The 23,762-nt window shown below is 44.4% G+C and overlaps 1 protein-coding gene across 6 annotated transcripts in view; it reads left to right on the top strand.

The window, feature by feature from the left end:
* The first annotated feature begins 1,215 nt into the window (after nucleotides 1–1,215).
* TEAD1 (TEA domain transcription factor 1) overlaps nucleotides 1,216–23,762 on the top strand; it is a 263,768-nt gene continuing 241,221 nt past the window's right edge. For 4 of the 6 annotated variants that reach the window (XM_067038588.1, XM_067038587.1, XM_067038586.1 and 1 more), the window contains exons 1-3: nucleotides 1,216–1,567; nucleotides 2,161–2,304; nucleotides 23,317–23,446. In XM_067038588.1, the coding sequence (XP_066894689.1) occupies nucleotides 23,396–23,446 (51 nt within the window). In that variant the 5' untranslated portion in view covers nucleotides 1,216–1,567; nucleotides 2,161–2,304; nucleotides 23,317–23,395. The remainder of the gene's footprint in view (nucleotides 1,568–2,160; nucleotides 2,305–23,316; nucleotides 23,447–23,762) is intronic. The other 2 variants (XM_059070177.2, XM_059070178.2) reach the window with 2 other exon arrangements.

Here is a 23,762-nt window from a genome sequence, read left to right as displayed (position 1 = left end):
CTTAGGGGATTCCTGGGGGCACACAAAATAGGCGGCATTATGTATCCTGGGGGCCCCAACTGGAAAGGAGAGCAAAGTGCCCCAAGAAAAGAAGTCAACAGAACAGGAATTGCTTTGCTACTTCGATCTAACTGAAACTGCAGGTTACAATTACCCCAAATTTTAGACAGTTCTGCCACAGTGGGTCAGCTTTATCCAGCTGTTTTCTGATTTACCCACGGAGTCTACTATGTCACTTCAGCGTCACTACCTCCAAAGGTAGGGTAAAAGTTATTCTATGTGTACATGAAGTTTATTCCCCCCTGACCAAAAAAAAAAGTGACGTGAAATTGCCGGATGTAGCATTTAAAAATTTAGGGAGTTTTTACCTGACCCATTGCTTTTGAAAATTACAACTCGCAGGGATGAGTGAACTCGATTTCTTTGGCGACTCGGAGGAGACTGTGTTAGCAGGGCAGCATTATTAGGAACTCTGCAATTATCCTTTCTTTGGTATGCTAAAGGTTTCCCTTTCCAGCAGTAGGGCTGACTTCGACTTGAATTAGAGTCCTGAACTTTTATAAACTGAAAAAGAGGGGAAGACATGGCAGGCTGGGAATCCGGCCCCGGGAAAGCGTCCACCGCGCTGTGAACAACTACGTGAATTTCCAGAAGAGAAACTTCTCTTCCCCACACTTGCAGACTTCCGCCGAGTCCAGGAGCGCTCCAAGCGGCCGCCCGAGCTTCCGCGTCCCGGGACAGGGAAACTGAGGCAGGGCAGGAGCGGCGCGCGCATCTCCGGCCTCGGCGCCCGCCCCAAGAAAGGAACCCAGGATTCCAGAGTTCTCCGCGCCGCGTAGGCTCCTCCGAGGCGCCCTCCCCCCGGTCCGCCCCGCCCAGCTAGGGACAAAGCCCGGAGCCCGCGCCGGGAAGGGGCAGGGCGGCTCCCGCGCGCTCCCCGCTCCCCCGTGGGCGCGAGACTCCGCCCCGCCGCCCCTCCTGAGGGAGCCCGCGCGCGCCCCAACGGCTAGGCAGCCGAGCCGTGCCCGCCCCGAATCCCCATGACGTCACCGGCGGTGGCAGGCCCCGCCCCCGGCCCCGGGCGGCAGGCCGCATAACGTCACCGAGGCCCCACCCCTCCGGAGCGAGTTCGGTCCTGGCGTTCATTTCATTCCTGTCCTCATTCCGAACATTCTTAGCATCGCTCGCGCCGTGCCGCGCCGCCCGAGCCGAGCCGAGCCTCTGCAGCCGCCGCCGCGGCCCCGCCGCCCGCCGCGGGCGCCCACCAAGCACTTTGCAGACTCGCTTCCACCCTGCGGGCTAGTCCGCGCGGCGGGGCCCGGGCTCGGGGCGGCCGCGTCCGGGGACAGGCCATGCAGTGAAGCCCCCCCACCCCGTCCACCTTTGCCCGGAGCCGCGGGCAGCAGCCCAGTACGTCCAGCCGGCCCCGGGGCAGGAGCGGTGCTAGGCGGGGGGGGGGGTGGCCCAGCCCGGGGACCGGGAGCCGGGCTCCGAGCTGAAGGCGGGGGAAGCGGCGCCGAAGTTTGCCTCGGACTCGCCGGGCGCTGCGGCAGCTCCCTTCGCCGAGGTAAGTTGGCGCGCGGGGCTGATGCTGGGTGCGGGGCGCGCGCGGGGCGCGGGGAGCTGGGGGCCCGCGGCGTCCGGCATGGGCCGCTCTCTCTCTCTCCGGACTCTGCTTTGTGTGCGGCGGGCGGGCACGCGGAGGGCCGGGGTCGGGCCCCTGCGCCCGCCTCCCCGCGCCCCTTCAAGGTGAGCGGCCGGGCGCCGCCGCGGGAGTTGCCGGGACGCCAAGTTGGGCCGCGCGCTGCGGAGCCCGCGCGGCAACAGGCGGCCCTGGAGGCGCCAGGCCGGCCGCGCCCCCCGCGCCCCCCTCTCGCGCCCGTCTGCCTGCCCGCGCGCACACGCACACACCCTCGGGCAGTTTCCACGTTTTTCTCGGGGAAGTCAGAAGTTAGGAGCGAGCGCGGGCTGGGAGAGCCGCCGGCGCCTCCTGGGAGCCCGAAGCCGGCCCGATCCCCCCACCGCGCCTCCCCAGCCGCCTCAGGCGCCTGGGTCCCCCGAGGCCGGCCTGGGGGCCGCGCCGACTTGTGCTGCTGGCGGGGTTTCGCTCCTTCTTCTCAAAGATGAAAGGAGGCACGGTCGTCTTTGCCGCTTCTCCAGGACTGTTGCTGCCGCCGCCGCTGCTTCATTGCACATTCAAGTGGAAAATTTTCAGGAGTCAGCAGAAACATTGTGTCCAAAAAAGACTGAGTCGCAGTTACCACCAAACCCTGGAGGAGACTCTCCCTGGAAAACTTCCCTTCGGTAGGAAATACTGGGGGATTCGTTTGTTTATTGGAAGAGAAATGATCCCCAGGAGGGGAGAAAATCAGGGTGCATTTCTGCTCTTTGTTCATAGCAGCAACATTTGTTTTGTTCTAAAGTCCAGAGGCCCGCTTTAAAGAAAGTTCAACTTCTATGGGTTTCCTTTTTTTCTTTTTCTTTTAATGTGTTTTTATTTTTTTTTTTAAGCCGAAGCAACATTTTAAATGAGTTGAAAACAATGGAGGGGCTCACACCTCCCTTCTTTTTCTCCCACGAAAATAAATAAAATCCAGATCATAATTTTCTTTGCTTTTTAATTGTCTTTTTAAAGATTTATTTAAAGTTGAATGTCACTGTATAAAAATATTTATGAAACAATGAAATACCAGCCACCAGCATTTCTCAGGAGGCTTGTTAACTTCTCAGAAGCAAGTGGCTGCCTGTGATTTGCAGAAATGAAAATTGACCTCAGTAAGCACTGGAAACTTAGAGACAGATGATGTTCCAGGAGCGGGTAATGTAAAAAGGCCGTGTTTTAAAAACAGTGCTTTGGAGGAAGCCCAGGTCCTGGCACAGAAAGGTCTGCAAAACCTATCAGATTTCAAAATATTATAGTTTAAAAAATATATTTATTAAAAATGCTACAGATATTGCAAATGAGTAGAACACTGTCAGTTCTGGACAACCACGTGTTTCTTCCTCTCTACCCTTTGCCTTGATTGTTTCTGGAAGTTTAGGTGGTCTGATGCTTGGGGTGTGCTGAGTGCCTGCAGGTGGTTACCTGAATAGACAGATCCCTTCAGGAAGGAAGTGATCCCGCTGCGTTGTCCGAGCAGGGAGTGGGCTCTGTTCTGTAAAGCTTGCAGTGAATTTTGGCTGGTATTTTATGCATGGGGGCTTGTCTGCCAGGGTACTGTGAGGTGGTTTCGGGAACAGACCTCAGGCTGTGCCAGGTGCTTCATCCTTTCACTATTGGGTTTGTGCCCTTATGTAAATAGCAGGATCTTTGAGCCCCAAGTACATCTGAATGCTTGTAAGGGCCAGACTTAGACCCAACTTTGGTAAGAATCTTTCCTTTTTAGATGGAAATAGTAGAATCAATTACAGAGTGACTCAGGAAAGACAAATGGATTAGTTGAACCTTTGTCAACCGTGAGGTTTTGAATTGTTGATTGTTTTTTAGGGGAAAGGCTTATTTTTCTAATCTCACTATTCCCATAAATGGTCACTGATATTTTTGTTTAGTATTTCTTTCTATGTGCAATTCTGTGTTGGACTCTCAGGTTTCAGGTTTTAAACAGAGTTTACAATTCTTTTATTTGTTGTTGGTGTAAAAGAATGAGCTGATAAGCTGCATCCATTACTGGTTCTTGCTTATGGTATAAAAATGCCCATGTAGACCACTTTATTTTTACATTAATGATTAAGTATTATTTGATTTGCAGTTTTAGGAGAATATCAGACTACCTTTCCTTCCTTCCTCCCTTCCTAATTTCCTTCCTTCTTTCTTTTCTTTCTTTCTTTCCTTTCTTTTCTTTCTTTCTTTCCTTTCTCTCTCTCTCTCTCTTTTTACAAGTTTGAAATAAAACCAGTGTGACACTTTGCCTTGACAGTAAGAGTAAAAAACTATTAAAGGAAAGAATTTTTGTGTAGATTTCTCCTCTATGTGATGTTTTATAAAGTAACAAATAGAACTCCATCCAGGAAACATGCCTGAGAGAGATTATTGGAGGATTTTTTTCTTCTTCTTTTCCCCAAACATAAACCAGGACTCACCATGGCATATACTTAATGAAATTTAATTTAAAGAAGGAGGACACTTTAACTTAGTTTGAGCCAGACTGAACTGAATTTCTCACCAAGAGGTGCTTCCTGGCATTGTGGTGCAGTGTGTGCCTAGGCCCCAGCAGCAAATTAATTATATGTAAGGGCTGCTGGTGGTAGGGGGTTGGGGGGCAGCCTGGGGAAAGGGAGCTTCCTCCTTTCGTCTTCTCTGCCCCTCCCCCTCTTTTGCTTTATATAGAAAGAATTCTATATTCACATACTCAGGGCACTGGTACCCCCACTTTTTTTTGGGAAAAAGGACAAGCAAGCCATAAGGAAAAAAATGTTCGGGCTTTTTGCTGCTTGAGTTTCAGTCATTTATAAACAATTTTGAATTTTGCTGGCTCTGACAATACAAGACAGCAAGTATAAGAGGGTAATTCTTAATGGGAAAATTTGGTGGAATATACTTGTATTGATATGGGGATCTAGATCATATTTGTTGTTACATTTTCAGTAGAAAAATGTGTAACGGCAACAGTTCGAGAATGTATATCCCAAATGTTAGATAGGCCTTTGGAGGAATGAGCTGTGCCGTTAACAATATTTTAAGGTTTCTTGCTTCTGAAATGGGTTGACCTGTCATACGTGGCGGTGGGACAAGAGTTTGTGCATCTGTGGGGTTACTCTTCTCTCTGATCTCTTGTGTTATTATGTGTTAATTGTGAGCATAATTATACTGCCTGCAAATGATAATTGTAGTGTCTTATCACTCAAAAGGTTGGTGCAAATAACTGTGTGTATGATCCCATGTATGTAAAATGACCGTGCTCACATACAGACAGTAGGTAGATAACACTTTTAAGCTTGTATTTTAGGCATTTTATCTTGTTTCCAATGAAGAGGTTGCGAAAGGAGAGAAAAATATTGTGGATTGAAAGCTGTGCTTAGAAGTTGGATCTGTTTAGTGATAAAAGTTTTTGGTTTTTTTCCAAAGACTGAAGAAAACTGGCCCAAGCAAGTGTCCAGCTTTCACTGTAGAACTACAAGGAAATCAGAGCCCACCTTTCTGTTGATAAATGCGGGCATTAACAGCTTCCTCTTTTGAGTTCAGAGACTGGAACTGCAGAGTGCTAATGGCCTACTTCTGAACTCCGCGAGGAAAGTATATTGTAAGCTTTGACAGACTCTGGCTGTGCTGCTGGGCTGTTGGGGACTGACCGATGACTGGAGTAATCTCTTACAGCTGCGTGGCGCTTTTTCTTATTTTATCTGTAGAAGCCACAGATTACACTGGTGTTTAAGTTAGATCCCAAGTCATGTTTGAACAGTATCAGTGATATATTTTATTTTCTTGTTCACGAAGGTGATAAAATCAAGTAATTCAGGTCCATCCTAAGCACTTAATGTTTCAGGGTTGGGCTTTTTGACAAATACTAATTTTGACCTCCTTGTATCGCAATTACTGAATACTTCTGAAATCAAGGAAGTTTGGGGCCTTCCCTCTTCTGGGGTAGTTTGTGGAATGCTAGAATATTTGGATCTAAATACTTGGAGTGGTTTTTTTGTGTGTTTTGTTTTTAAATTTTATTTATTTTTTGGCTGTGTTGGGTCTTTGTTGCTGCGCGCGGGCTTTCTGTAGTTGCGGGGAGCCGGGCTACTCTCCGTTGCGGTGCGTGGGCTTCTCATCGCAGTGGCTTCTCTTGTGGAGCATGGGCTCCAGGCACATGGGCTCAGTAGTTGCAGCACGTGGGCTCAGTAGTTGTGGCTCATTGGCTCTAGAGCGCAGGCTCAGTAGTTTGGCACATGGGCTTAGTTGCTCCACTGCGGGATCTTCCTGGACCAGGACTTGAACCCGTGTCCCCTGCACTGTCCTGTGGATTCTTAACCACTGTGCCACCAGGGAAGCCCATTTGGAGTGTTTCTGCATGTTTTTTTTTTAAAAAACTTTTATTACCAAGCTTCATTTCCTATAAATCCTACTTGATGCTTTTCTCCTGTTTCCCACCCTGTTTTAAATTTATTTATTTATTTATTTATTTATGGCCGTGTTGGGTCTTCGTTTCTGTGCAAGGGCTTTCTCCATTTGTGGCAAGCGGTGGCCACTCCTCATTGCCGTGCGCGGGCCTCTCGCCATCGCGGCCTCTCGTTGCGGAGCACAGGCTCCAGACACGCAGGCTCAGTCATTGTGGCTCACGGGCCCAGTTGCTCCGCGGCATGTGGGATCTTCCCAGACCAGGGCTCGAACCCGTGTCCCCTGCATTGGCAGGCAGATTCTCAACCACTGCGCCACAAGGGAAGCCCCGGCATGGGTTTTTATAATTTGTTTCAAAGCTGTGGGCAGTTGAGAGTTTTCAGTGTGTAAGATTGTCATCATAAGCTTCCTCGACACTCTCCCGTGTTTGAACTCACAGTGGAAATCCAACCATTTCTTCAGATACATTCGGGCTTTGTAGTGGTGCAGCATAAGAGAATTTTGAAATGTGTATTTATTTTAGTCAAAGCAAATGGGTTTTCAGGAGTGTTTCGTACTGGGTGGGTCGCTTTCAGCTCTTAAGTTCTCCTTTTGTCCACTGGCTTTTTGCATGGTTGGGAGGATTCTCTGAAAATACTTTCCATAGTCTGGGAGTCCTGCCTGGCTAACTGTGAAACCACTGGTCTCTCTTCTGATTGGATAAGGGGTGGGGGGAGTTCCTAAGAGGCTGTCTTTTCTACTTTTGTGGCAGGCCCAGGGAGGAAGGCTCTATCCTGGCTGTATTGCCGCTAACCCCCCAGTATTAACTATCCTGATGCAATGCTTCCTGCCCTTTTCACATTAGTTTTTAAGGCTGTGTCCTAGGATTTCATTAATGGTTTTAGTATGAGGAGCAGGGCCCAGCATTGGAAAAGAGGTTTAAAAGAAAAAGCCAGTTTATTGATGAACAAGTTAAGCACCACCATTGTCTCCATTGGGAAATTCTGGTTGCTTTGAGGCATCTGACAGGTTTAGATGTACATTATTGGCGGGGGTAGATAAAACAATGGCGAGTGCTGTTGTTTTTACATATAAACTGAAAAACTTCTGCTAATGGTGGGAAATGTTAATTATGTGAGAACATATTGAACTTATATTCTCTGGCATGAACTTTTAAAAAAAATGCATGAACTGTGCTGCTTTTTTATAAGCACAGCTTTCTAATTATCATAATTCAGTTCAGCTCCGCTCTTGGATGGAGTTCAAGTGCAATCTCAATTTAACTTGAAAGGAGGTTTTTTTTTTTTTTATTTTAACTGAGAATGTTTAAGAAAATTTGGAAAGTTCATCCAAGAATGTTGTCTGCTTAGGTGTGGTTAATTGGGGGGATGAAATGAGTGGCTTTCTGTAATAGTTAATTAGATCTGAATATTAGGAAAGAGGCTTTTTTTTTTTTTTTTTGCTTTGTACTGTATCCAAACCTGCATCTTGTGCGTTTTTTCATAACCAGATGCTATGTGTTGTTGAGTTCTCTTTGAAAACCAGTGTCTTTTCCCTGATAGTAAACTAAATAGATATTCTGTTACCATCAATGATATAATCTCTGCAAAGATAGGAACCTGTTTTGAGAGAGTAGAAAGAAAGAAATGCAGAAATCTTATGAATTCATTTGCCAAAAATCACTGTTAATCTTTTATACCACCCAAGACTTTAAAAGGTGATATCCTTATGTGGTCATACTTAATGGCATTTTGTAAAGGGAGTCATCTTTGACAGCATTCATTCCAGTGTCCTTTACATTTTCTATGACCTTAGTGTCTTTTCAAAAGAAAAAGTTAGTGAAGCCCAGGCGCCAAATCCTCTGTGGAATCAGTTTCAATTGGAAGAAAGAACATCTTCAGCTGGACCTTCCGACTTTCGTCCAGTCTGACTTCTACTAAAATGCAGACTTCTGCCCGAGGAAACCAAATGACTTCATTTGCTCTGGCACTTAAGAGTCGAATTCACTTCCCTGGTGGTGAAATAAAAGGAGCCAAGTGTTTTAAATAGCCACTCCCCGAGGCCCGCCTGCCCGAGTGTTTTGAGAAAAGCGCATTGTCTGCTTGCAGCTCTAGCTGGGAGCTGGCCTGGCTTGCCCTCCCCCCAACCAGACAGCTCCGTTTCTGAAGTTGACATCTGGTTTTCTCTCTGTTCACCTGATGTATACCCACACACGTGCACACATGTGGTGTGCACGCATGTGTCCTGCAGGTAACACAGGTCTTTGACATTGAATGTGTGTATGTTTCAAGTCACTCCTGGGATAGGGGGAGGCTCACAGCTAATAGCACAAAATAAAATGTAAACACAGTAGCCACCCCACATGCCGCTGCTACTGGGTTTCTGTCCGATGGTGCTTTCTGGGTAGGCGTGCCTATTGTTGTGGCAGCAACAGGCGGCAGAAGTTGGGGCACCATATGGCGGATGTGGGCCTCAGATAAGCTGTCTGGTAATTTAGCTCATCAATAGCATTTTGATATGCTTCATTTTCAGATCACCCATCACCGTGGCTGGGGGGTATCTTGGGGGCTGATTCCGAAACCGTTGAAACCTCTGTGAGCCAATGCTTCCTTTGGTGGAATCTCTTTCAGCCCTTTCTCCTTTTCATTTCAAAACTTTTGGGAGACAATGGTGGTTGGTAGGAGTTAGAAAGAGCTACATCAGCTGAGGGAACCTTCAACCCCATCTTGAAATCTGGAATGCTTAGAAGACCTCATCAGGTATTTCCATTGACAGAAAAGCAGAAAACAAGCTATTTAATAGCGTTTCATACTGGCAGAGCCAAGAAATTCCCATAATTCAAAATTTGCTTTTGTTCTAAATACTGGGAGGATAAGACCAATATGGTTCTTATTTTGACAAAATGTTCCTAGTTTTGTTGTGCATTAAAAATACCTCCCTAATTTTCTTCCACCTTTCATCAAGTGCAAAAATGATTAATATCTATGTAACTGAAAATCAGAGGAAGTATTATCTGTGATTCGGAGGCAAAAAGCAGCTTCCTTTATGACTAGGAATTCTTAAAGAGGGAAATGCTTCTAGAACATCTCTACTCATATGTTCAGTGAAGCTGAAGTAAAGCTAAAATCTCTGCCACTGGTGAATCGACTGGGGGACTCCTGCCTTGAGTTGCTGGGGCCGTTTCAGGGATTCTGCACATAGTAGGTGGATTAGTGGAAATTTCATGATGTGCATGCCCATGTGCTTATCAGCCATGTGAATCTCATTCAGCAAACACTTGTGTCCCTGATGTGTGCCAGGCACTGGGGAAGCCAGGGTAAGACTGTCTGTCCCTTTCCCCACCCAGTCTCTCTGCACAATCTCAGTCTCCTTTCCAGGCCTCCCACCTTTTGAATTTGGGGTTTCTAATTCTTGCTACACAGATCCGTTTACATGGCTAATGCAGGATGGTTCTGACTCAAACCCAGGGCAGCCTCTTTCCACGCCTGTCCTAGGGAGTCTCTGCCTCACCAATGGTTCCCGCCTGAGCATGTGCATCACAGCCTCCATGGAGCTTTCCACAGACTGGGTATCAGCCCCGGAGCCTTAGGAGGGCTGGGATAGGTGCAGTGTTTCTGTATTTCTAAGAGACCCTGACTCTTTATGGAATTCACTGAGATCTTTTTGGTTGGTTTTAAAGATATGGCTACACAAAAATGCGCAGGAGAAGCAATACAGTGAGCAGAACTGCCTTCTCCGTGCTCAGCACACATCTGTTACCCCTTGGGAAGGTAGCAGTTGTTTCCAGATGTGATTATAGAGGTGAGCCTCAGGCTCCCTGGCAAGGGGTTTGAGGACTAATTCTTGCCTGGCTGTTTGCAGAGGTAGTTTTCATTTTTGAGTAGTGGTGATGTTCATAGAGGGTCTCACGGGGTGCACCTTGATATTGCAGAGTGAGGGCATAGGAAGGGTGATCGTGACAGCATCCCAGTGACAGCATCCCAGAGACGAGCATGGTTTTGCTGCTGATAAACCATACTCGGCTTTTTATTCTTTCCTTTATTCTCTCTTCCTTCCACCTTAGGCACTTTGAAATCTAGGGGCTCCCAGTTTTGCATAGAACTGTTACATTGAAACATTTGCAGGGGTTACTGTGTGGCAGGGATTTGGTGATCAGCCAAGGGTGGTCAATGAATGGCCATCAGTAAAACACCCCTGCAGAGTTTCCAATTTAGCAAGGGAAATAGGCATGTGAAGAGATTAAAGAGATCATCACAATCCAGTGGGGAAGCTGTGTTTTTCATATTTCATGAGTTGCAAGGTGCAGTTTTTTTCCCTCATATTTGAACATTTCGAAATTAGGATGTGTCCTGCAATCATGGCTGGCCAGGTGCTGGTCATGACCCATGATGTGGTTGCGTACACTCATCACAGCCTGCAGAACAAATGCAGTGGAGAGGAAGAAAATTCCAGAGTCAGTCGCCAAGCATTCCTAAGAATATATTTGATGTCACCAGTGCTCTTATTGACACAGAGGGCAGTACTGTGTGGAAAAGCATGGATGTTGATCTCTCTGAGAAGTTGTTTTAGTATATCTTACCCACTTTTGTTTGCTTACATAGTTTCCTTTTTATATCTGCATAAGATTGACATATGATAAAGTTTCAATATTTATAAAATACAGTTTCTAAGTGATAATGCCGTGCTCTGGCAACGTGTTTCACAAGTGTTTCTTAGAAATAAAATCATACTGCATTTAACAATCACTGGTGTCTTAGAGTTGATGAAATGTTGATGAAATATGTTTGCATCTCTTTCCAAAAGGATTTGGGAGATTACACATCGTTGATGGGTTGCTTTGAGGGAGTGGATTGGGAAGGGGAGGGGCTTTCATTTTTACACATTTGTAGTTTTCAGGAACATACATTTTCTTAGGTAATATCAGACTAAAGGGGAAAAAAAAAAATCCAGTGGGGTAAGTGCTCATGATATATCCAAAGAGTTGTGTTGCCCAGTGGTGGGGACTAAGGAAACCTTTGTAGAGGAAGTGATGTTGGAATTGGGCCTTGAAGGGAAAGCGTTTTTTTTTTTTAAATTTTTTTTTTTGGCCATTTGCTGTTTTGGGATTAGAGTGGGTGGGACTAAGTTGTTAAATAAACAAACAGCTCCCCCACCCCCTAAATACTCTCCAGAGTAATGAACTCAACCCTAAAATACTAATAAAGAAGTTTCATTGCCAGTCGTGAGCCAGTATAGATCTAAAACTTGGCTATGAACAGTTAATGAAAGAAGCAAAAGGGAGGGAGGGGACTGGTTGTGGGGAGCTGGAAGCTTCCTGATTCTGGTTTGGAAAAAGGCAGGATAATAACATAGGTTTAAAAGCACAGATTTGGAATCGGACACACCTCAGTGGGACTCTTGGCTCAGCCACACTTGTTCTGTACCCTTGGACAAATTACTTCCTCTCTGAGCCTCGGTGCCCCCACCTGTACATTTTAATAGAACGCCTCCTGTGTGCCCAACACATAATACATGCTCAGCAAACAGCAGCTTCATGTGCTGTCTTGTACACCAGGTCTCCCTGGATTTCCTGCCAGGTCAGCCTGGATGTTGACTCTCGAAGAACACCCGAGGCTGAAGCAGTTGCTAAGAAGAGCCAGACTTATGGTCTCAGGCAAATGATTGAAATCCAGGAGAGATGAGGCATCCCATAAAGTCCTAGACCATTTATCTCTTTGAACCACACTTCCCCGATTCATAAAGTAGAGGAAATCATCAGTAAATATGCAATATCTGAGGTTATTCCTTGCCAAATGGTAATACCAGTTACATGGGAATGCTTCCAAAGATGGGTAGCATGGTGCACCTATATCCACTGGAAAGGAAATGTCTTTCTTAGGTTCTTGCTTGGAAGCCACTCTCCCAATTTTGGGATTGGGTTCTGAAAGTTCTTTTCCAAGGTGTTTGTATGGAACTCATCTTTTCATAGAGGAGCTATGCTCAAGGCCCTGGACCTGTTGGTAAAGCCATTATTGAGGAATCCCTGCTGGAGTAATGAGGGCATCAACTCTGGGTGTGAGAGAACAAGAGGCAGAGAGGTACCTCCCCCTACCTTTGCTGGCCTCCCTCTTAACCTGTTTAGAGGCAGGCTGCTTAACTTCTCTGTGTACTCAGTTTCCTCATCTGGAAAATGGGCTGGTGTGTTACCCTCTTTGAAGGGCTGTGATAATATGTAGATAAGAGCTAGCTCAGTAGGCTAGAGCTGTAGGTGTGACTGCTGTCAGACTTATCCTGTTCCTCCAAGTACTCCAAGCTCTGGAGTTAAATCTCTGCCCCTCTCATCAGATTCCTTTCTCTGGGCCTTTAATATAATTCAAATAATAATTCACACTCATGTGTGAATGACAGACCGTCCCTCTGCCAGTATATTTGCATATTTTAAAAGAATGTTTGTTAGTCCAAGATGAGTGTCTAAGTTGGGTTGGTACTGAGGTACTTCCTGGGTAGATGAGCTGAATCCTTTCTGGATGCTGGTGGGAAGAAACCTGTGTTTTCAAAGCCAGAGGCCCTAAGCTGGTCTTGCTCCACTTGACACCCAGGTACACTTCAGGGTGTGTCCATGTCCCCATGTTTTCACAGCGGGGGCCACTCCCAGTGACTGGTTTGAGCAGTTAAGACTGCTTTGTGTGAGCCTAGGCTGAGGACCACCTGCATTTTTGCTCATGTCTTCTTAACCAGGGTATATAGAACTGTGTGTTAATCTGGTTTCCTAGTTTAAATTAAAAATTGATTTTAAAAATTGTTAAGAGAGATGAGTAGACTAGTTGGGAAATAAAGGCTTTTAGAGGCAGGCAGACTGATAGTTGAAGAGGGGAGAAGGGTAGATTTTTAAAAAATGGTTTACAACCTGTGAATCTACTAAAAGTCACTAATTTATACTTTTAAAAGGGTACGTGAATTATATCTCATAGAAAAAGATGAAGCACGGTACTCCCAGCACTCACACAGTGAGTACATTTGTTTTGCTGGTCAAGTGATTTAAAATTGATATTCAGAGCAATGACCTAATAATAAGAGTTTACATCTCTGCTAGTTTACTGGTTTTAGTGCGGAGCCTAAAGGTATCCATTAGAAGTATGTACAGTGGAAGGTTTTTTTACTTAGAATAACTTCAGTAATGTGGGATGACTTGCTCCTTAATGATAAACGTTGATTATGTTAACTGCCCGTATGGCTTACAGTTTAAACAGCCTGTGAACTAAATCATAAAAGATAAATAAACTAGGAGATCACGAGGGAGAGAGACCTGGAAGGCACGTGAGGCCACAAGTTAAGTATCGAATCTGATTTAAGTTGATTTAAGATAGGGAAATGTTGAACTCAGCATAGGTTAATTTATACCTCAAGTTTCAGGTTCTACTCTGCCCATTTTCTTCTTTTTTCTTTTTTTAAAACATCTTTATTGGAGTATAATTGCTTCATAATGGTATGTTAGTTTCTGCTGTATAACGAAGTGAATCAGCTATACATATACATACATCCCCATATCCCCTCCCTCTTGCGTCTCCCTCCCCCCTGCCCATTTTTTTTTTCTTAATTTTAACTTTTAATTTATTGCTGGGTCCTCCTACCAGATGCGCACTGTCTTCCTCATAATAACTGTTTGTGGTAGTTTTTATCCGCTTGTATTTCTAAAGGATTGTTCTCTACCATTCATTGTGGCTGGGTAACTTCTGGCCTGGTGCAGTTCTGGTTTGGGCTGCTTGTGGCGCAGCCCTTCATCGCACTCTCTTTTACTGTCAAAATGTCCCAGTTTGGAACATAAATGTTATGGTCATCCTACGAATAGTAACTGTTGAGGAAACTGGCTGACTCCCTTTAATTAAGCAGAATAGAGAAAAATCTCAAGCAGGAGACTTTTGAGGTGCCCTGATATTGAGCTCATAACAGTGTTATTCTTGGAGCATCCCAGGCTGTTTCTGAGCTTCAATAGAGGGGAGTTTCAGAGAGCAACTTTTCCTATAAACCTGTGCTAGTTTCAACCAAATTGTTTCAAACCCTCTGCTATTCTGTGGATCAATTCATAATGAATTAAAAAAACAATGTCTCATCATTCATGGGAATGATTCAGCACTGGTTCATTTCCTTTCAGACTTGCAAAGTTCAATTTAGAAGTTTTTCCCAGCGGAATTCTGAAAGCTTTGTACTGTGTGAAATTTGGGGATTTCAGATTACAGATTTTAAAACCTTGTAGTCTTGGCACTCTTGACATTCTTAGTTTCAAACTTGGTTATCTTTGTTGTTTGGGAGACTGTAATGATGTCCTGTGATGTGCCGAAATACACTGGACCCGGTATCCACAGGGAATTGGTTCCAGGACCTCTGCGGATACCAAAATCCTCGGATGCTCAAGTCCCTTATGTAAAACGGTATAGTATTTGTATATAACCTACACACAACTTCCAGTATACTTTGAATTATCTGTGTAGATTACTTATAATACATAATACAATGTTAATGCCATGTGAATAGTTGTAAATACGGTGTAAATACTAAATGTAAATAGTTACCAGCTTGTGGCATATTCAAGTTTGTTTTTTTTTTTGAACTTCCTGGAATTTTTTTTTTTTCTCAAATATTTTCGATTCAAGGTTGGTTGAATGTGGATTTGGAACCTGTGGATACAGGGAGAGAGTGGAGTGGAATCTTAGAAATTTTAGTACTTTGCCTAAAACCAAAAATAATTGTAACGACACTGCTCAATTCCAGGTGATTCTTTGAACAACGCTATTCATTTAGTTATCTTATCATGTGCTTTAGGCAGTAACTTGGGCAGGTGTTCAGTTTGAAAGAATGGCTTCTGGCCTTTGCTGTTGAGAATTGGGAGAACTGTTTCCTTGTTGGGGTGGTTCACTGGGAGAAGGCATTTGAGGGTCTTCCCAGGGCTAGGGTCTTGGTCCCTCCACTTCCAGCTGTGTGGGTTGGATAGCCCTTTGTCTTGGCTCTCCCTGTGACCTTGGGCAAGTCACTTGAAAATCTTTGCTTTCCCTTTCTGGGAAGATGATCCAGCCTGCTTTTGAGCTGAGCTTTAGATTAAAGAGATAAAATGTGAGAGCCTTAGGCCAAAAGGTCCTGGAGCAGTGTTGTTATCTGAGTCATCCTGTCCACAACCCCACACTCCCTTCCCAAAGCGGTTTTATGGAGGAGGAGCAGTACTGCTGAATCTATTCCATAACTCTTCTCTCAGTTGTGCTAATTCCCAGGCCACCCTGGGAGAATTTGGATAAGAAAGGAAGGCTGACAGGCCAGGTTCTGTCTTAAGCCCATTCTTCAGCATTACCTTAATTTAAACCTGAGAGCTTTATTTGTGGTTGAAGAAACTGAATCTCAGAGAGGTTTAGTAACCTGCCCAAGGTCACACAGCCAGTGTAATGGGGACCAAAATTTGAAGCCAGTTCCTAGATCTGTGTGACTTCACGGCTGCCAGGCTAAAAAAGACTGCATATTAAGTCACCTGTGGCATTTGAATGGTGTTTAGATTGTGACATTGAAACAAAGGTAGACTTCCCCTCTTTTGGTTTATCTGTGCAGAAAAGGCAGACTACTTAACACTTTATTTTGTTTTGTGTTCTTGGTGGCCCATTTTACTCTATTTTCAAAACAAACCTGTGGCTAAGGTCTTAAGATATTAGGTGTGACCCACTCAAGCCTTTCCTAGGGGAATGGCCCCACCCTAGTCGTTCATCTTCTTGAGAGGGGGCAAGATTCACCTCCCCACTTTGGTGTCAGTCTTTAAAGACTGTGGGGACCCAGAACGCCTCACCACTCATACTGGTTATATGAAAATGAGAGGCTGTCTGGGGGCTGGGTTGATCTAAACTGCTGTATAGTTGTGTTGGGGGCTATGGCAAGAAGCTTCTCTGGCTTGGAAGCCTGGAACTGGACCTGCCAGTTTATCTGGTTTTCCTTTGGAATGTGTTCTTGTTGGCCTGCAGGCAGAGTAAGTGAGCCCCCTCTACCACCCTGAAGGCCTGGATATGAAAATGCCTTCATGTTGGGGGTAGGGTTTTTAGGTAGATGACCTTTGGGAGTACTTGGGAACTAGGGAGATGGGGTGAATTTCTCCCCTCCCCACCCAGGTGACCAGCTGGAAAATATGTTTTAGGCAGTGATGTGTGATGGACAGTGGCAAGGGCAGAAGGGAAAGGAGAGTTAACTGCTGTCTTCAGAGCCTTTAATAATCAGGTCTCTGAAATAGACATCAGGGACTTTGAAATGGGGTTGCTACCCATCTTTGATGTCATGGTTGGTTTTTAGTGGAAGGTTGGGGGATAGTTGATACTGTCTTACTCTTGCTGACTCTGGGCCAAAAGGGGTTGGGGCACTGATGGCCAGTTTCTAGGACTTGTGCTCCTGTGTTCACCTCCTTCCCTGTACTGGTTTGCCCCCTTCTTAGAGTTGTCATATATTTCCCCTGCCTTTTTGGTACCTCTGCTGTTGGCCATTTTGGTGTTGCCCTAACGTTGTGTAGATCTCTATAGTGCTATATATATTAAGCAAATATAAAAGCATGGCTTTGAAGTCAGACCCAGGTTCCAGTCCCAGTTCTGCTTATTGACTGAGAGGTCTTGGGGAAAATTATTTAATCTCTCTGGGCCTCTGTCTCCTCATCTGAAAAATGAAAATAAAAAGAATAAGTAAAATATGATGGAATGTGGCAAATGGCCCACAGTGAGCTTCTCCATTGGTTGCCCCAACCCATTCTGAAGTCTCCTGCTTCCTTTGTCCTCCAGTTCTCTGTCCAAGATCCTGAGGGTTTTGTCCTAACCAGAATGGACCAGTCTGACAGGAGCTCATTTATTTGCTTTTCCATCTTCCTCCTTTGGGTTTAGTTTTAAGCTTTTTTCCATCTTCCCTTCTTGCTGGATTTCCTGCTCTGTTGTTTTTCTCTCTTCAGACAATTTCCCTTTTGCTTTCATATTTTCACACACACACAGCCACACACATATGCCATCCACTTTTCTCACCCTTTCTCCTCTGCTTTTATCACTTTGAGATCTTAAAGAGACTGCCCCTTCAGTTTCCTAGGTTTCACCAAAAATGGTCATCAGCAAAGCACCACTTCTTGATTCTGCTGTCTTTCACGTTGGAGAGCATCGGATCACTTGACTTAGGGAGTTACTGGCACTTCGGTAACTATTTTGAAAGGACATAACTCATCCTGATTCTCATTACGTTTTTGAATTTGTGGAATTACATACATTTCTTCCACTTACCTGTTTGACCTTGGGCAACCTCTTTTTTTTTTTGAACCCCAGTTTCTCACCTGTAAAATGGACATAGCAGTGCCTTTCTCATGGGTTATAGTGAGGGTTAGCTCGATGCCTGGCAGAGTGTCTCATTAATGTTATCTGCCGATTATAATTATGGCTGTGATTACATCACCCAGTAGCCATGACTTAGAGTGCCAAGTATCTCTTTTAGCATCTTTCTGTCTTTTTGAAGGAGGGGGACAGGAGCAGTGCCTTATTTTTATTTATTTTATATTTTCAAAATTTTTATTATGAAAAGTTCAGTGTAGAAGAGGGCAGTGAACATCCCTGGACCATCATGACTTAGCAACAATCATCACCCCATGGCCATTCTTTTTTTTTTTTTTTTGCCGTGGCCTCTCCCGTTGCAGAGCACAGGCTCCGGATGCGTAGGCTCAGTGGCCATGGCTCACAGGCCTAGCCGCTCCTCGGCATCTTCCCGGACCGGGGCACGAACCCACGTCCCCTGCATCGTCAGGCGGACTCTCAACCACTGCGTCACCAGGGAAGCCCCTAAAAATATAACTCTTAAAAAAAAACCCCACCAACTGTAATATCATCATGCCAATATTTTAATAATAATTCCTTAATGTAAAATATCTAGTGGCTCTTAGTTTTCCTTGATTGTCTCATCAGTGTTTTTCCATAGTTGGTTGGTTTAAATCAGGGTCCAAATCAAGATCAAAGGTTATCTTTGGTTGTTCTGTTTCTTAAAACTCTTTGAAGATCTCTTCCCTCCTTTATTCCCCCTTGCGGGTGATGTGTTTATAAAAGCCTCTTTCTCTTGTCGAGTGCTCATTCTGGATTTTGCAGTTGCATTCTCTTAGTGCTGTTTATCATGCTCCACTATCCTCTGTATCTCCTATAAATTGGAATTTAGACCTAGAAGCTTGGTCTGTTTGAGGTTTAATGTTTTTTGTTTTTTAAGGCAGGAATATTCCATAACTAGCAATCCACCAGGAGGCACGTGATATCCAGTTGTCTCTTTCTTAGCCACTGATTTACGATCTCTGCCTGTATCTGTTGTTTCATATGGACTTCGTAAACTGGTCATATTCTAGTCCTCTCATTCCTACTTCATTTATTAGCCAAAATACTCTTATAGAAACTTTCTATCATCAATTGTTTGGTTAACCTGGCATATAGTTGTATAGAAAAGGCAGGTATGTGCTTTCTTTTGTTCGTTTGTTTGTTGGAATATCATTATGCAATCGTGGATTTAAATTTGTTGGATGTTTTTGACTCTGTGTAGTTTCCTCTTCCTATTGATGCTCAAATTGTACAATCTCTGGGCAGTGGGAGTTTCTTTAGTTGTGGCTCCTGTGTCCTTTTGATGTGACCCTTATTGACAGCAGCTTCCTTGCTATCCTGTGTCGTCTTTTGTATTCTTGGATTTAGAATGAACCATTTCTGCAGAGCTTGGTTTCTTTTAGTGGGAAATGCTATTTCAGAGCTACAACTTGGGTATAGGGTCTCTGTCACACACCCCTCACCCCCCTCAGAAATGGATCCCACCTACCATGTCAACTTTTTGGTCCATGATAAAAACTTTCCTTGCACACTTGTCTCATGTTTGGCCCCTTTGGCTCTCATTCTGCCATTTCCACTCTTGTGCTTGGCATCATGTCTTTTTCTCCCTTACGAAAAAGGCCAAACTGAAGAATTCCCCCAGGAGAGTTCATGGCTTGACTCTCATCTTGAAGGCCAAAGCTCACATTAATTTAGGCTTCACAGAAGACTTTAATCATTGCTTTCAGTCCTGTCTCCCTGATGGTTTGTTCTGTGCCTTGTTTAAATAACCAGAAGGTGAGAGATTCCTTATCTTATTACCACTCTGAGCCATTCAGACGGCAAACTATATTTTGATGATATTGTTGGGGTCAATTTACACACGTGTGTTTGAATAAATACTGGTTGAATTAAGTTTTGTACCTTTCTCTTCTAAAGTATTTAAAATAGAATATATTTAATCTCTCACTCATTTAAAGAATTTATCACTAATACATTACTTTTATAAGCTAAAAAGTTTTAAAGCTCTGTAGTTTTAGGCAGCTTTATGCCCTGGAGTCCTAGATGGAACACAGCTATTCTGCTGTTGTGGGAATACAATAGTAAGCCTTTAAGTCTAAAATGAGTGTTTTTTGTTTAATGAGTCTCCTATTAGACTTGTTTTTAGTAATTTCTGTCTTTGCTTTTTGGAAATTGTTTGATGCCCCTGTTGGTGCATCACAGAATATGCACTTAGGCCAAAAGAAAATCTCATTTTAAATACATCTACAGTGCTCTCTTCAGAGGTTCCATTCAGGCCTGGAGTTTCAGTTTCAGTAATACTTTTTTGTTTTGTTGGTGAAACAAAGCCGTATGCGTTCACAGTCCAGCCAACACAGCCACACAACAGAATGAGTGAGTAGTACTGAAATTATCATCATTCATGACATCCCTGAGAAATTAACCAGCATCCTGCCCTGTGAAACTTTGTATACTCATTTAATATCCCCACCACACCCCTTCCCACCGCGCCCCCCCACCTTTTTTTAAAGGCAGCAAGCTTCATTTAATGGTTCCTCTATGTTAAGAAAAGTACAGTAGAGTAGGGGTTTATTCCCTTCCCCTTCCTCCAGGGGCACAGAGAGAGGTTGAGGAGCCCTATAATTTACGGGCAGGCCTCTGTGCCCCGAGGTTAAACTCGTTTCACAGCAGGAATTTTCTTTATGGTCCTGTGGCTCCCTAACACAGGGGAGGCAAGTGGTAAAAGCAACCAAAGAAAAGCTGGACTGGAGCCACTGACGTCATGTCAGTAAATCTGTTGGAGGAGCCCAGCTGGGCAGTGCCTGCCAGGCAGCCCTTGCACTTTGGCCTCGCGTGGTCAACTGGTCTTACTGCTTCTTCCATCCCCCGTGGCCCCCTCCCCCTCCCCCCTGCCATTTTTGTCTTCTTTTCCCCCTTCCCTCTGTGTGACTGGACTGGTGTTGAAACCTGTAAATGGTTTGAAAGCCACCCCTGAAACTGGTCCTGTTCTTAATGCCGCTAGGGGAAGGGGCAGGGAAAACCCAAGGATTGGTGGGCCAGAGAGACTTGAAAACTTTTCCCTAGTGGGCTTTCTTGATGATGAATGAATCTATGGGGCCGTTACAGGGAGCAGTGAGAGGTGCCAGCTTCTGACTCTACTTGTAGAGAGTTTTGCTTTTCAGGACTCATGTGCCTGTGTGTGCGTGTGTGTGGAGGGGGGAAAGAGAAGAATGGTCAGAGGATGGGTGGAAATAGTGAATTGCAGTCTTCCTGTAGAGGATGATTTAAGAGAGTGAGTTCCACCATGAGTCCTTTATTACCCATTACTCATTGGTCAGCTAACCCTGAACTCTCCCTGGTTTGCAACTGTAGCAGTTAAATTTAGAGCTACATGCTGCTTTCCATCTTGGGTATTTAGAGTCACAACCCCAGATGCGCCTGAATTAAAATATTGCTGTGCTAAATCTATTTTTACATCTAGGGGAATGATATCTAAAAATAAACCTCATCCCACCTGTTATTCACTTTTGGGAAGTTTGGATGCTATCAAATCACAGCCCACAGATTAGGCTTTTGATCATGGTTTCAAATGTGGCGTCCACATTCTGCTTTTCCTGCCCTTGGTGTGATGTTTTCATTGTTTCATTAACCATTGTCCTCCTGTTTATTTTGCTGTGAATAGTCATTTGCAAATAAGAGTGAAGCATAGGTTCAGATTGGTTTTCAAGTTCCTGAGTCTTAGGGTCAGAAACGTATTAAAAGCAGTATCTTATCCATGAATCATTAGATGAGTCAGTTCCTGAAACCACTACAAGCCTCATAGTTCTTGGCTACAAGCAAAAGCAGGAAATCCAGGCTTCAATAACTTCCTTTCCCAGTCCTGGCTGTAGTCGCATTGGTGGTTAGGTTCTGCTGCCTGCTTTTGTAAGTGGTAGAAAGATGTATGTCTGAGGAACAAAGACACTCAAGTCAATTTACTGAAACTGTTTATAATTTGTGGTCTTGCTCTGAATGTCAGGCTGCATTGGCATACTCTGCCCTGCACAACTCAGCCAGGAAAGGCAGCTGGCTGGGTCCGCCGAGGTGCCCCCAGAAATGCACAGGAAATGTTTCAGGGAGCTTTAGTTAAGCGTCCAGGGAATCCTAAAATGTGAGGGCATGCAAGCAGACATTAGGGGCAGAAAGCTCTGGAGTCCATATGCATAGCTGAAGTATCAACTTCTTTTGTTTTGCTCTCCTAGTCGGGAGAGAGAGAAAGAAAAGGAAGGAGGGAGGGAGGGATGGAGGGAGGGAGAGAACACACGAGTGCCAGCCCGCCCGAGCTCTGGCCTGGCTCTCTTGCTCTTGCTTTTTGTTGCAGTTTACTTCCTTATGTACAGGGTCTTTTTGTTTTTAATTCCTTTTGCAGTGTTTCAGGCCAGTCTTAACTGACTTCAAAATCAATTTGATAACTCTTTTATTAAATATTGTAAAGAGTGAGGGAGAAACGTGAAATGCTGCCTCCCAAAGTCATGGGGCTCCACACCCTGTATGTATTTATTCTCTTTTATGAGCAGCCCCCCCTTGTCTGTCTTCATAAATTGGGGCAGACTCAGGCTGGTGTCTCTCTGCTGCTTTACGGTTTGCTGGTGAGTTTATGAACTTTTTCCATCTTAAAAAAAAATTAAAATTGAGTGTGATGCATTTTCAGTTATTAACCTTAATGTTCTTCTCCGATGCTAATTGGTGTTGGCCAGCTGGGGGATTTGAGAAAGTGGGACTGAAACTAGACTTTTTTCCACTAGGTTTACATGGAGTCATTGGAAGTTCTGATAGGACTCTAAAAATAGAGTGGGTAGACAAACCCTGTGAAAAAAGATGAGGAAAGAGAAGAGAAAAATGAACCAATGAGCAGTCACATATTGATGCCGTCTTTTAAATTGAGCTTGTTTCCAATTCATAGTTAGCAATAGCTCAGAAAGGTCAAATTCTATTTCAGCCTTTGTAAAGGATAAAGTAAAAGCAAATGCAAAAGTTTGCTTGCCTTCTTAATGAAGCCTGGCTGATTCAGAGCACAGCCAGGCTGGGGGGTGCCACTTTGTTCTTACTGGTCGTTTGTATTTTGTGTTTGGGTAATTCTCTATTCAACTTCAGTCTGAGCTGAGAGGTTCTGATGAGTTTTTGAGAAAGCTGGACTCATCTTCATTTCAGAGGTTGGACTGAGAGTCCAACCAGTCCAGGTAGATATCTGACTTTGGTTTTCCAGATTTCAGGCTTGTCCCCCCAAAACCCCTTAATCCTAGGTGAGTTTGTTAGGAAATGACTGAAAATATATTCCCCTTATTAATGTGTGAAGAGTAACTGTCTAAACTTGCAAGAAATTTTTTCTTATGTTGTAAGAGATACAAACCCAATTATTTTTATTTGTCCTGCATTGATCTGAGAGTTAATTTCTTTTTAATGTAGCTTTCAGGCTGGAAGTGCAGATTGAATCTTGAATTGCTTACCCTCTCTGGACCAAGTTGTTCAGGCTCAGGGATTGATTCATTAATTAAAATCAATGTAAATGGATTTGTAAGCCTCCTGTAACAGATTATCTTATTAGCAACCACACAGAGCAGCCCATGATCTGGGAGGAATGTGTTTGTTGCCCTAGTTGAAGTAGACCCCCCACTGATGGACTCTTTGGGTCTACTTTATGAAAAACCCAGACGCTTTTGTAAGGAAGGAAGGAGGCTTCCTTAACCTTTACACCAAACAGATTCTTCCTATGGAAAATTATTTTTAATATGCCTGCCCCAGAAGGCTTTAGTTCTGTGTGTGTATTTCTCTACCATGACTGTGTCTCTCCCCTACCTCTGCATTCATGATTCAAGGACATTTTTGTGTACTGGCCGGGTTCTGCCTGTTTCCAGGCAAGATTCCTGCCGAGAACCCTTCTGTAAAGAGGAAAGGAGGAACCAGAAATAAATTCCTATTTGATAACAACAAAGTGCTTTTTTTCTCCGACCCAAGCAACCAACAGGCAAACTACAAAGAAGACATTTATCTGTTATTTGAGGATCTGGCTGTACAGCTGTGCTTCCTTGGAGTGATGATAAGAAGACAAGATGGTACCTTTGGAAACCTTGTGGCTTTAACAAAGGTCAGAGTTCACTAAGCTGTTGTCATTTATATTGTCATTTTTTGTAATTGTGCCAGACAGGTAGATATCCTCTATAGTTAGACCAACTTACCCACCTTCTCTCTGATGTTTGGATCAAAGGGGACTGTCTGATCCAAGCTGAGTTGAACTCTCTCCTGAATCTTTTGGGGTTGAGACAGCAATCCTAGTTGGTCTTTGATGCTCACCCTACAGTTCAGGGAAAAGCTAAATGGGGAGTAGATGTTTGACCCATGGGTACACAGAAGCATAGAATTAAAAGTGATTTGCAGAGGGAAAACAACAAGGCTGTTGTGCA

This window comes from Kogia breviceps, chromosome 7 (genome assembly GCF_026419965.1).
Source record: "Kogia breviceps isolate mKogBre1 chromosome 7, mKogBre1 haplotype 1, whole genome shotgun sequence".
NCBI lineage: Eukaryota > Metazoa > Chordata > Mammalia > Artiodactyla > Physeteridae > Kogia > Kogia breviceps.
The sequence above is the reverse complement of the archived record's forward strand: the minus strand, read 5'-3'. Positions and strand labels throughout refer to the sequence as shown.